The sequence below is a fragment of the Pleurodeles waltl genome, chromosome 2_1 (assembly GCF_031143425.1).
Source record: "Pleurodeles waltl isolate 20211129_DDA chromosome 2_1, aPleWal1.hap1.20221129, whole genome shotgun sequence".
Lineage (NCBI taxonomy): Eukaryota > Metazoa > Chordata > Amphibia > Caudata > Salamandridae > Pleurodeles > Pleurodeles waltl.
This window is the reverse complement of record NC_090438.1, coordinates 540682409-540694985: the sequence shown is the minus strand read 5'-3', so window position 1 is coordinate 540694985 and position 12577 is coordinate 540682409. Positions and strand designations below refer to the sequence as shown.

Below are 12577 nucleotides of genomic sequence, written 5' to 3'. Positions count from 1 at the left end.
ACCTCGTGTGCATGACATTGACACAGGTGACAGTTCCCCTGTAAAGAACACAATTTACAGGTTGTCAGATAAGGTGAAGGCCAGCATCAATGAGGAGGTCTCCAAGATGTTGACTTTGGGGGTTATTGAGAAATCCAGTGGTCCCTGGGCCAGCCCTGCGGTATTGGTTCCCAAGGCTACTGCCCCAGGTGCGAAGCCAGAACTCCGGTTCTGTGTGGACTACCGGGGTCTCAATTCAGTCACCCGGACTGATGCTCACCCCATCCCCCGAGCTGATGATCTCATTGCAGGCTAGGTGCTGCCAAGTTCCTGAGTACGTTTGATCTTACTTCCGGGTACTGGCAGATTGGCCTGACTGAGGGGGCTAAGGAAAGATCTGCTTTTTCCACCCCTGATGGCCATTACCAATTCAAGGTGATGCCATTTGGACTGTAAAATGCCCGCTACCTTCCAACGGTTGGTTAACGGGGTCCTAGCTGGTAAAGATGCCTTCTGTGCAGCTTACCTGGACGACATAGCTGTCTACAGTTCCAGTTGGGAGGAACACCTGCTCCACCTCAAGGAGGTGCTTCAGGCTCTGAAACCTTGCAGGCCTGACTATCAAGGCTAGTAAGTGCCAGATTGGGCAGGGTTCCGTGGTGTACTTGGGACACCTAGTAGGTGGTGGCAGGGTGCAGCCTCTCCAGGCCAAGATTGAAACTATCAAGGCCTGGCAACCACCTAGAACACAGACTGAGGTGAGAGCCTTTTTAGGCCTCACTGGATACTACCGCAGGTTCGACAAGGGCTATGGTACCATTGTGTCCCCCTTGACAGAACTCACTTCCAAGAAACAACCTAGGTTGGTGAATTGGACAGAGGCCTGTCAGAAAGCCTTTCATTCTCTGAAGGAAGCCATGTGCACGGCCCCCGTGCTCAAGGCCCCTGACTACTCCCAGGAATTTATTGTGCAGACAGATGCTTCAGAGCATGGCATAGGGGCTGTTCTAGCACAGCTGAATGAGGAGGGCTCAGACCAACCAGTAGTCTTTATTAGCAGAAGACTATTACCACAGGAACAAAGGTGGAGTGCTATTGAGAGAGAAGCATTTGCTGTGGTCTGGGCACTGAAGAAGCTAAGACCCTACCTGTTTGGGACTCACTTCCGGGTTCGGACAGACCACAGGCCCCTCAGATGGCTCATGCAGATGAGGGGTGAGAATCCAAAACTCTTGAGATGGTCCATTTCCCTACAGGGGATGGACTTTACAGTGGAGCATCGCCCAGGGGTTGAAAAACACCAATGCTGATGGTCTCTCCAGATACTTCCGCCTTAGCGATGAGAGCTCCCAGGAGGTCGGGTAGCTCTCCCCACTTTCAGCTGGGGGGGACACATGTTAGACCTGACATGCCTTAGGGTGGTCACCCCTAACTTTTTGCCTGCCTCCCTCCACTTTTTGGACCCTGTTTTGCTGGCTTTTAGACTCTGCACACTTTACCAGTGCTAAAGTGTGTTAGAAATGGGGTCTTTGGTTGACAGTCAGGTTACCCCCTGTTCAAGCAAGGACCCTCACTCTAGTCAGGGAAAAAGAGAATCACCCTCAGCTAACCCCTGCTTACCCCCTTGGTAGCTTGGCAGAACAGCAGGCTTAACTTCAGAGCGCTAGGTGTAAAGTACTTCTACCAACACACACAGTAACTTAATGAAAACACTACAAAATGACACAACACTGGTTTAGATAAATAGGAAATATTGATCTAAACAAAACAAGACCAAAACGACAAAAATCCGACATACACAAGTCAAGTTATGATTTTTTAGAGATTAAACTAAAAAATAGCGCTTATAAACAAAAATGTTTCGATAAGCTGTTAACACGGCATCGTGACGGAGTCGTTCCCAACAAGCCGACACCAGCGGCGCCGGACACGGAGTCGTGTAGACCCCCAAGTACAGTACCTTTGGTGAAGAGTGAAAACAAGCCGATGCGCGAAGTCGGGGATCGCGGCGTCTGTGCAAAACGTTGAATCTGCACACTTCGAGCGGCGTCGGTCACGACGTGGTGCGGTGACTTCCAAGGAGTCACGGACTTCAGCGGGGCTGCTGCGGCGTCGGGCCTGCAAAGAGCGTAGCGATCCAGCGAAGGTCTCGGCGTCGGGTGCAGGCGGCATTATCGGATTCAGCAGCGGCATCGGTCCAGAGTCGTCCGAAGTCGATTTCCTTGAATTTCCACCAGCTTTCCTTTCAAGGGATGAGGGACTGGATAGGCACCACTTGTCAGAGCAGGAGTCTCTCCAGAGACTCCAGGTGCTGGCAGAGAGAAGTCTTTGCTGTCCCTGAGACTTCAAACAACAGGAGGCAAGCTCTAACTCAAGCCCTTAGAGATTTCTTCACAAGATGGAAGGCACACAAAGTCCAGTCTTTGCCCTCTTACTCTGGCAATAGCAGCACTGCAGGAAAGCTCCACAAAGCACAGTCACAGGCAGGGCAGCACTTCTTCCTCAGCTATCAGCTCTTCTCCAGGCAGAGGTTCCTCTTGGTTCCAGAAGTGTTTCTAAAGTATGTAGATTTGGGTGCCCTTCTTATACCCATTTTAGTCTTTGAAGTCACCTTTCTTCAAAGGGGACTCACACCTACTTGTGAAATCCTGCCTTGCCCAGGCAAGGCTTCAGACACACACCAGGGGGTTGGAGCCGGCATTGTCAGAGGCAGGCACAGTCCTTTCAGATGAGAGTGACCACTCGACCCCTCCCTCCTAGCAGAGATCGCTAATCAGGAAATGCAGGTTACACCCCAGCTCCCTTTGTGTCACTGTCTGGTGTGAGGTGAAAAACAACCCAACTGTCAAACTGACCCAGACAGGGAACACGGCAGAGTCACAGAATGGTTTAAGCAAGAAAATGCTCACTTTCTAAAAGTGGCATTTTCAAACGCACAATCTCAAAATCAACTTTACTAAAAGATGTATTTTTAAATTGTGAGTTCAGGGACCCCAAACTCCACATGTCCATCTACTCTCTAAGGGAATCTACACTTTAATCATATTTAAAGGTAGCCCCCATGTTATCCTATGAGAGAGACAGGCCTTGCAACAGTGAAAAACGAAGTTGGCAGTATTTCACTGTCAGGACATATAAACCACATTACTATGGGGGTCATTCTGACCCCGGCGGTCTCAGACCGCCGGGGCCAGGGTCGGCGGGAGCACCGCCGACAGACCGGCGGTGCCCCGCAGGGCATTCTGACCGCGGCGCTTTGGCCGCGGTCAGTGCAGGAAAACCGGCGGTCTCCCGCCGGTTTTCCGCTGCCCGTCAGAATCCTCCAAGGCGGCGCAGCATGCTGCGCCGCCTTGGGGATTCTGACACCCCCTACCGCCATCCTGTTCCTGGCGGTTCGCCCGCCAGGAACAGGATGGCGGTAGGGGGTGTCGCGGGGCCCCTGGGGGCCCCTGCAGTGCCCATGCCAATGGCATGGGCACTGCAGGGGCCCCCGTAAGAGGGCCCCGCTTGTATTTCACTGTCTGCAAAGCAGACAGTGAAATACGCGACGGGTGCAGTAGCACCCGTCGCACCTTCCCACTCCGCCGGCTCGATTACGAGCCGGCTTCATGGTGGGAAGGTCGTTTTCCCCTGGGCTGGCGGGCGGCCTTTTGAAGGCCGCCCGCCAGCCCAGGGGAAAACTCAAAATACCCGCCGTGGTCTTCCGACCGCGGTACGGTATTTTGGCGGCTCCCGCCGGGCGCGCAGTGACCGCGCCCGGCGGGAGTCAGAATGACCCCCTATATGTCCTACCTTATCCATACACTGCACCCTGCCCTTGGGGCTACCTAGGGCCTGCCTTAGGGGTGCCTTACATGTAAGAAAAGGGAAGGTTTAGGCCTGGCAAGTGGGTAAACTTGCCAAGTCGAATTTACAGTGTAAAAATGCACACACAGACACTGCAGCGGCAGGTCTGAGACATGATTACAGGGTTACTTGTGTGGGTGGCACAAACAGTGCTGCAGGCCCACTAGTAACATTTGATTTACAAGTCCTGGCACCTCTAGTGCACCTTACTAGGGACTTACTAGTAAATCAAATATGCCAATCATGGATAAACCAATCAACATTACAATTTACACAGAGAACATATGCACTTTATCACTGGTTAGCAGTGGTAAAGTGCTCAGAGCTAAAAAACCAACAGCAACAGGTCAGACAAAATAGGAGGCAGGAGGCAAAAAGATTGGGGATGACCCTGCATAAGCAAAAAAGTCCAACAAAGTGCATATGCTCTATCCATTTTTAAACATGGTAACTTTGGATCATACCTGATTGGACTATTTCATTTACTTATAAGTCCCTAGTAATGTGCACTATATGTGCCTATGGCCTGTAGATTAAATGCTACTAGTGGGCCTGCAGCACTGGTTGTGCCACCCACTTAAGTACCCCCCTTAACCTTGTCTCAGGCTTGCCATTGCAAGGCCTGTGTGTGCAGTTTCACTGCCACTTCGACTTGGCATTTAAAAGTACTTGCCAAGCCTAGAACTCCCCTTTTTCTACATGTAAGTCACCCCTAATGAGTGCTCTAGGTAACCCCTAGAGCAGGGTGCTGTGTAGATAAAAGGCAGGCCATGTACCTGTGTAGTTATATGTCCTGGTAGTGTAAAACGCCTAAATTCGTTTTTACACTACTTTGAGGCCTGCTCCCTTCATAGGCTAACATTGGGGCTGCCCTCATACATTGTTGAAGTGGCAGCTGCTGATCTGAAAGGAGCAGGAAGGTCATATTTAATATGGCCAGAATGGTAATACAAAATCCTGCTGACTGGTGAAGTCGGATTTAATATTACTATTCTAGAAATGCCACTTTTAGAAAGTGAGCATTTCTTTGCACTTAAATCTTTCTGTGCCTTACAATCCACGCCTGGCTGGGCTTGGTTGACAGCTCCTTGTGTATTCCCTCAGACACACCCCAAACACAGGGTACTCAGCCTCACTTGCATACATATGCATTTTGAATGGGTTTTCCTGGGCTGGGAGGGCGGAGGGCCTGCTCTCACACAAAGGACTGCCACACCCCCTACTGGGACCCTGGCAGACAGGATTGAACTGAAAGGGGACCTGGTGCACTTCTTAGCCATTCTTTGAAGTCTCCCCCACTTCAAAGGCACGTTTGGGTATAAAACAGGGCTTCTGCCCTACCTCTTCAGACACTTGCTGGAGAAGAAACCTGAACCAGAAACTGCATCCTGCCAACAAGAACTGCCTGGCTGCTCAAAGGACTCACCTGTCTGCTTTCTACAAAGGACTGCTGCCTTGCTGTTGGCCTGATGCCTTGCTGAACTCTTGTCTGGCTGTAAAAGTGCTCTCCAAGGGCTTGGATAGAGCTTGCCTCCTGCTCGCTGAAGTCTCAGGACCAAAAAGACTTCTCTTTTTCACTTGGACGCTTCGTGCGCTGAAACTTTCGACGCACAGCTTGTTCCGCGGCAAGAAAAACGCCGCACACCGATGCTGATCGACGCGACGCCTTCGCGACGCCCGGAACTTCGACGCACGGCCTCGCAAGGACAACGCCACCCGACCTCCAGAGGAGAAATCAACGCAACGCCTGCTGTGAGAGCGAAACTTCGGCACGAAGCCCCGCAGAACGACACGCAGCCGGAAAACAAGCAGGAGAATCCACGCACAGACCCGGGACATCTGGTAATCCCCGCGATCCACAGAAAGAGACTGTCCGCGCGCCGGAAAAAGAGGCACGACTTCCCCGCGTGAAAAATAACAACGCAAGTCAGTGTGTGCTGGGGAGAAATCAACGCACACACCATTTTTCCACGTATCTTTTCTTCTGCAGCCCTCTGAGGAGATCTTCCACTCCAAACCAGGTACTTTATGCTTGAAAGATACTTTGTTTGCTTTTTAAAGACTTAAGACACTTTGGTGGTCATTCTGACCCTGGCGGTCTTTGACCGCCAGGGCGGAGGACCGCGGGAGCACCGCCGACAGGCCGGCGGTGCTCCAATGGGGATTCCGACCGCGGCGGTAAAGCCGCGGTCGGACCGGCACCACTGGCGGGGTCCCGCCAGTGTACCGCGGCCCCATTGAATCCTCCGCGGCGGCGCAGCTTGCTGCACCGCCGCGGGGATTCCGACCCCCCCTACCGCCATCCAGATCCCGGCGGTCGGACCGCCGAGATCCGGATGGCGGTAGGGGGGGTCGCGGGGCCCCTGGGGGCCCCTGCAGTGCCCATGCCACTGGCATGGGCATTGCAGGGGCCCCCGTAAGAGGGCCCCTACATGTATTTCACTGTCTGCTGCGCAGACAGTGAAATACGCGACGGGTGCAACTGCACCCGTCGCACAGCTTCCACTCCGCCGGCTCGATTCCGAGCCGGCTTCCTCGTGGAAGCCTCTTTCCCGCTGGGCTGGCTGGCGGTCTGAAGGCGACCGCCCGCCAGCCCAGCGGGAAAGTCAGAATTACCGCCGCGGTCTTTCGACCGCGGAACGGTAACCTGACGGCGGGACTTTGGCGGGCGGCCTCCGCCGCCCGCCAAGGTCAGAATGAGGGCCTTTATATCACTTTTCAGTGATATCTTTACAAATTCACATTGCAAATTTATTCGTTTTGACCTACAATTATCCTGATAAATATTATATATTATTCTAAACACTGTGTGGTGTATTTTTGTGGTGCTATATGGTGGTATTGTACGATTTATTGCACAAATACTTTACACATTGCCTTCTAAGTTAAGCCTGACTGCTCGTGCCAAGCTACCAGAGGGTGGGCACAGGCTAATTTTGGATTGTGTGTGACTTACCCTGACTAGAGTGAGGGTTCTTGCTTGGACAGAGGGTAACTTGACTGCCAACCAAAAACCCAATTCTAACAGCCACCCAATGCAAAATCACTAGCAGTGATTACCTTAGTGCCTCAGACAAGGTTGCCAGCAGTAATGTAAAATTGCTTTGTCGATTTGGGATACCTCTGCATGGGTAATATATAACAGCCATTGTTGTAACTGCTGTGGGACGAAGCTAAAATCATCAATAATAACTCTCCCTATTGCCTCATGATTAAAATCTCAAATAACAGCTTTAAGTATAGTTTACAAAGTAAACCATTTTTTTTCAAACATCTGCTTATGAGTTATGAAAATACACACATTTTTATCTTGAATACACATTTTAAAAATGTTGTATGCTCATTTTAATTCAACCAAGCCCAGGTGCCTCAGTTAGTAGGCTGGGCTGCATACAGGAGAACTACTTACAGGCAGGTGGAGCTCTACCAGGAGCTCGCGAGCTACTCATTAGAGAAGCCTGGTCTAAACTCACTCCCATATCCGAGACCTATTCATTGATGCTACAGTATATCTAGGAAGTATATCAACTACGTATCATCAGCTGCTTAGTGCAATGCCAAAAGATGTTATTATGAAAATCTTAAAGAGATGAGTCTAGGACAGATGCTTTTGCCAGTAGTCGAATAATTTAGAATTCGGAAATCAGCTACACACAGTTGCCTGCACTTTCCCAGGAACTATTACATTTGTAACTGAAATCGATACAACCTTGCTCCAGTTGCACCTAGCAGCCATACTCTAGCATGCATTCCACCATATTCTTCTCTACAACAAAAGACAAAACAGTCATATAATTCAACACCTGTCTACTAGAGGGACATTATAGCACTACTCATAACCAAGTAAATCTCACAAACTTGCCACGACACATATGCACTTGAATCACTTCAAGACTGGGAAATAGTTTATTAGTATAATTTACATGCCAGAGAATCATATCAAATGTCTTTCATTTCAAATTCTGATTTCTATCTAATAATAATACTACACTCCATAGTTCCAGTTACACTTATAACTAGTGTAAGTGTTGGTGCATCTGACCTTAATAAGTAAACTTACAAGGGGACGCGAATAGGCTGATGAACCTTTTGACTGCACTTAAGATGTTCCCACCAAATATCCAGCATGCGCACATCTTTAATCAATAACAATCATTAACATTAGTAATCAATAGGAGTCAGTAGTTGTCATACACCATGACCTCAATCATGAACAACCACTCCTTGATGTAAAAGTTGGAATATTTATTTCCCTCTATTAACAATGCTAATGTCACATAAGATAATGTTTCAATCAAATGATAAACATACAGAAACAACACTGCTTTCCAAAGCGATAAAAGAAACACAATCTAATCAAAGCTTGAGCTACTACACACTCTAAACTTACAGTGCAAAGTAACAACAAGAACAACTGTGCAAACAATATTACATATATTTAGATTCGGCAAAGAAAAGACATCAAATGTTACTCCATGTAGTGATTTTGATTAGTGAGGATCCTAGTTAACACCAAATTAGAATTAGCATGTCGGGGTTTCATGCAAAACAATTTAGTCAACACAAATTTAGAAAAACATCTAGCTATGGCTCTATCAAAATAGAGCGGTTGGTACATAGAAAGAAAATCAAATAGACATAGCAAACAATATAATTGTCAAAAAAACTATCCTCAGTTTGGATCAGCAATCTGTGACAGTCTTCATCTTCAAGACATCAGTCTGGTCAGCAACGCATCAGGATTCAGCATCAAAGTTCAGAAAAGGCAAAGTCTCTAAGCAATTCGAAAGAATAGAACTAAACTCTCAAGAAGAATGAGAGAATGGCGCATCTCCTCATGGTGCAGTCCGTCTGAGTTAGATTTCCTAAAGTCCACATTGGTCAAGGGATTGCATATTCACACTTTGTGCAATAAAACTGAAACTTCAAATCTACATTTTCTACTAGCACATGGTTCACATGTCGATGATTGGCTCCTTCCATACTGTTCTCATCATCCGGTTCCTCAAGTGACAATATTGTTGCAGCTTATACTCCAGTCAGTGTCCCTATTGCATTCTTGTGGTAAAGTCAGTATCACACGCATTACGTTTACAATGTTACATTCTTCTAGTAAGAAGTTCTCCTGAGAAAGACTTTTAGCTACGAGGACGTTAGATCAGCACAGTAGAAAAATCACAATTTAATTCCCTAAGCAGACATTTTATTAAATGCCTAAGAAATACAGTTTGACATGATTCCGTGCAACTAAGCCAAGACCTCCGCTAAGTTAAGGCCTACGATTAATAAAGCTAATACATAATGCATAACCCTTAATATTATGTATTAATACAGTAATCAAACAAAAGATCATCATTTCATATTAATAAGCTATTAACAAGTACAATTTGTGAATATTGGAGGCCACTCATGTGGTCACACTCCCAAATGCGTGCATTATTTTTCCCTAGATTAATAAATTTTCTACACAAATTCATTACTCTAAATACACAAATATTTATTAATAATTTTATTAGAACATCTGCGCTAGCATAAGTCAGAGAGTCAAGTTAGCTGGCAAAGTGCTATCAACTCCATACCACTATCCTACACCTCTCTAACATGTATCTTATAACCACTCTGATAAAATCACCTTTGATACTTAGGAGCAACTAACTATTTTTAAGTTGAGGCAAACAATGTGTACAGTCTTTCTACAGTCACTCAGTGGAGGGAGCCAAGGAGTAAAGTGGACTGACCCATTGCTCTATGCCGTCTGACGCTGTGGATGCAAGCAAAATGTGAATGACAAACAGACCAATAAATAAAGTCTTCTTATCAAAACATCCTCTACGTTTGTATATTTAGTATTTAAAAAAATACAATAGCCTGTCTCAAAGTCCAGATCTAAAGCTGAAATGTTCTTTGGCATACTTGTCCATACATTTAACACACTTGAAGATATTGACCTTACTCATTTTACTTCTATGTCACATACCTAAATCACTTGTAAACTAAACATTCAGCAACTCCCTAGTAGGGAGATTTATAGATTTTGGGGGGCCTTGGTCAAACGTATTTCCGGATCCCCTGTTTTCAAGAGCTTTGAATTTATAATCCAATTTCAGTTGTTTCATGCCCTCTTTAGCCTGGTCACTGACACTGCACAGGCAGACTTGTCCAAATTGTAAATGTGTTAACATCAAATATTCAGTGATAGTTATGTGTATTTTCAATATTGTAGCACAGCAGCAGCTCACTAATCGCAAATAACTTCTGTCACACCCTCCCCTTTCTTCTAATTGCGGGACTGCTTTGATTTAAAGAAAGCTTTTTAAGGATGTTGCATGCAACATAAACACAACATTTGTCTGCAAAATGTCCGTAACAGGCTCTCACACATAACCCAAATCGCAAATAAATGAAAGGAAAAGACTAAAACAATCTGTTTAAGAATTATTTAAGTTTACCAGGGTAAGACTCTCTGCAGAAGAGATGCTGGCTCTTTCAGTGGGCCTCCTAAAAGGCTGAGCTCACTTTGCCCATGCTTTAAGACGTCTCTGTTCTCTAGTAACCATACAGAACCAAACAATATACAAACATGAGGGACGAAATTCGACGAAACATACCAAATAGCCTACAATTTAAGAGAGCATTAAGTTGAAAATACTGCCAATATAAAAACATAAAAAAGACGTGTGCACTCTTGAAACCAAGAGTAGTGAAATTAACAAGAAAAGATGTACAGTTTTGGAGAGAAAAAAAGGGGGAGGCAGGACGAAGCTAAGCGAGTCGTCCAACCCCTAATGACAATTGTTTATTACTAGCTGCGGATTGCTAAGCATGGCTTCGTACAAAGGAAATGCACAGATGTTAGCAGGTGTACGGTCAAAACATGCATTTGGTCCTGCATCAAATACCTGTGATCTTAAAACTCAATCTAATCAATAGGGTATAAGGTTTGTGATATAACTTGAGCAATCATTTTTTTCCGTCCTGCAAGCGTCGATGAAACAACACTGGTTGAAAGCAAGCATTATGCTATTTGAGCTACCTTTCCTTGGGCACAGTTTATTTAAAGGTTTAAGGCGGGTTAAAGGCATGGACGTCATTTACGGGTCGCCAGGGGTCGCAGCTGCGACGCCCAGCTTGCCCCTTGCGATCCAAGGCACTGCCTTTGCGACCCCTGGCCTCAGAGATGCCAAAGTCAGTGCAGGGAACACTGGGGTATCTCGTCCTTATGGACGTTGCTTGAGCCTCCACTTCCATGTTTAAAATCTGTTTTTAATTACACTAATAGTGAATATTGTATTATGCACTATCATTGTAATGAAAAATGGAGTAGTTAGTTGGAACTTGACCCTTCTTGGTAGCTGAGGTAAGTAACAAATAACATTTTAAATGTATGTTGTGTGCATGCTCGCAGGTGAGAGTGTACTTCTGTAAAAGGAGGTGTGTGTATGAATCAATGTGTGTTTGTGTAAGCATGTGTGTGTGACTGAAAGTAAAGATGAAATGCCGCGTGACGTTGCTTCCGCTACCCCCAGAATGTTGGTGACTTGACGTCCATGGGTAAAGGCATATGCAAATAAAGTGAGTTTTTCTGACACCCACGCAAGCCTACAGGCTGATTGTGCCTCCATGATGTGGTGCGCCACCGGTAATCTTCAAACCTTCATTATCTGATTGACAAGCAGAAGATGTGAGTATGCCAACGTTTTTTAATTCCATTTCTAACTGCAAACATTCAGATGTCACATGCCACAAATAAGCAGAGCACTGACAAAGCCAAGAGATTTGACTTTAATGTGCCAACGCATGTAAACACGGGCATTCACTATTAACATGTGTTGCAAGCATACATGCTGTTTTTTAAAGCAATCGCTTTTAATTTTCCAATACTGGAATAAAAGTAGCAAAAATGCTTTCTGAATAGCATGCATAAAAGAACAAAGAACTGAGTATGACAAACTGTGTGACTGAGGGTGCCTTTTAGAGTGAAATGGTCGCTCGTGCATTTAAAGAAAGCAGTTCCTGGAAGGCTGAGGGATTCACGAAATAGCTAACAGAATAAGGCGAAAGAGTGTTACTTTTCTGGGTGCAGCTAAACACACAGTGTACATTTTAAAGAATCGCTACAAGACATGAAGATACAGATGCCACAAGCCCCATATAAATATAACTGGCACTGTTCTGAAGAAACACATTTTCATTAAAAAAAAATTAGCAGCCGTCTCTGAAAAATGTAGCAAATATTTTCGACACATACTTACATGTTTCAAACTTGAAGAAACATCTGACTCAACTGTGCTTTCTTCTGTGTGCATTTTCTTCCCACAGAGAATGACTTGGATTGAAATATACTGAGGCCCTTCAAGCTCCTTTGCCACATTGCTTCAGACTTGAGGATGTACAAAAATAAAGGTGTGAAAATATAGGTGGGGCTTCGCTCCCTAGTATAAAAAAAAACATGCGGTTGTGCCACAACCGTGAAAGCAACACAGAATGCTTTGTTAGAGGTTGGCTTCCAGCCAAGCTTTAAAACAATGGGACATATTATAGCCTTAGAAGCCGCCATAGCGGGCTCTACCGGCTATTAAAGGGCCGCTCCCGCGTTAAAGGCCCGAGCCGAAGGCGAGGGCCTTTTAACAAGGGAGAGGGCCTTTAATAGCCGGTAGAGCACACAATGGCGGGTTCTATGGCTATTAGAACATTCTGCCATTAGAGGGCAGAATGTTCTCCTAAATAAAACAAAGGCTTCACGGAACCGGAG

At 46.1% G+C, this 12577-nt stretch overlaps 1 protein-coding gene across 1 annotated transcript in view; it reads right to left on the bottom strand.

The window, feature by feature from the left end:
* Window positions 1–12148, bottom strand: part of LOC138258977 (C-C chemokine receptor type 8-like) — an 82003-nt gene extending 69855 nt beyond the window's left edge. Inside the window, exon 1 of the mRNA XM_069206341.1 lies at window positions 12078–12148. Coding sequence (XP_069062442.1) covers window positions 12078–12131 — 54 coding nt within the window. The 5' untranslated portion in view covers window positions 12132–12148. The remainder of the gene's footprint in view (window positions 1–12077) is intronic.
* Between the last annotated feature and the right edge of the window lie 429 nt (window positions 12149–12577).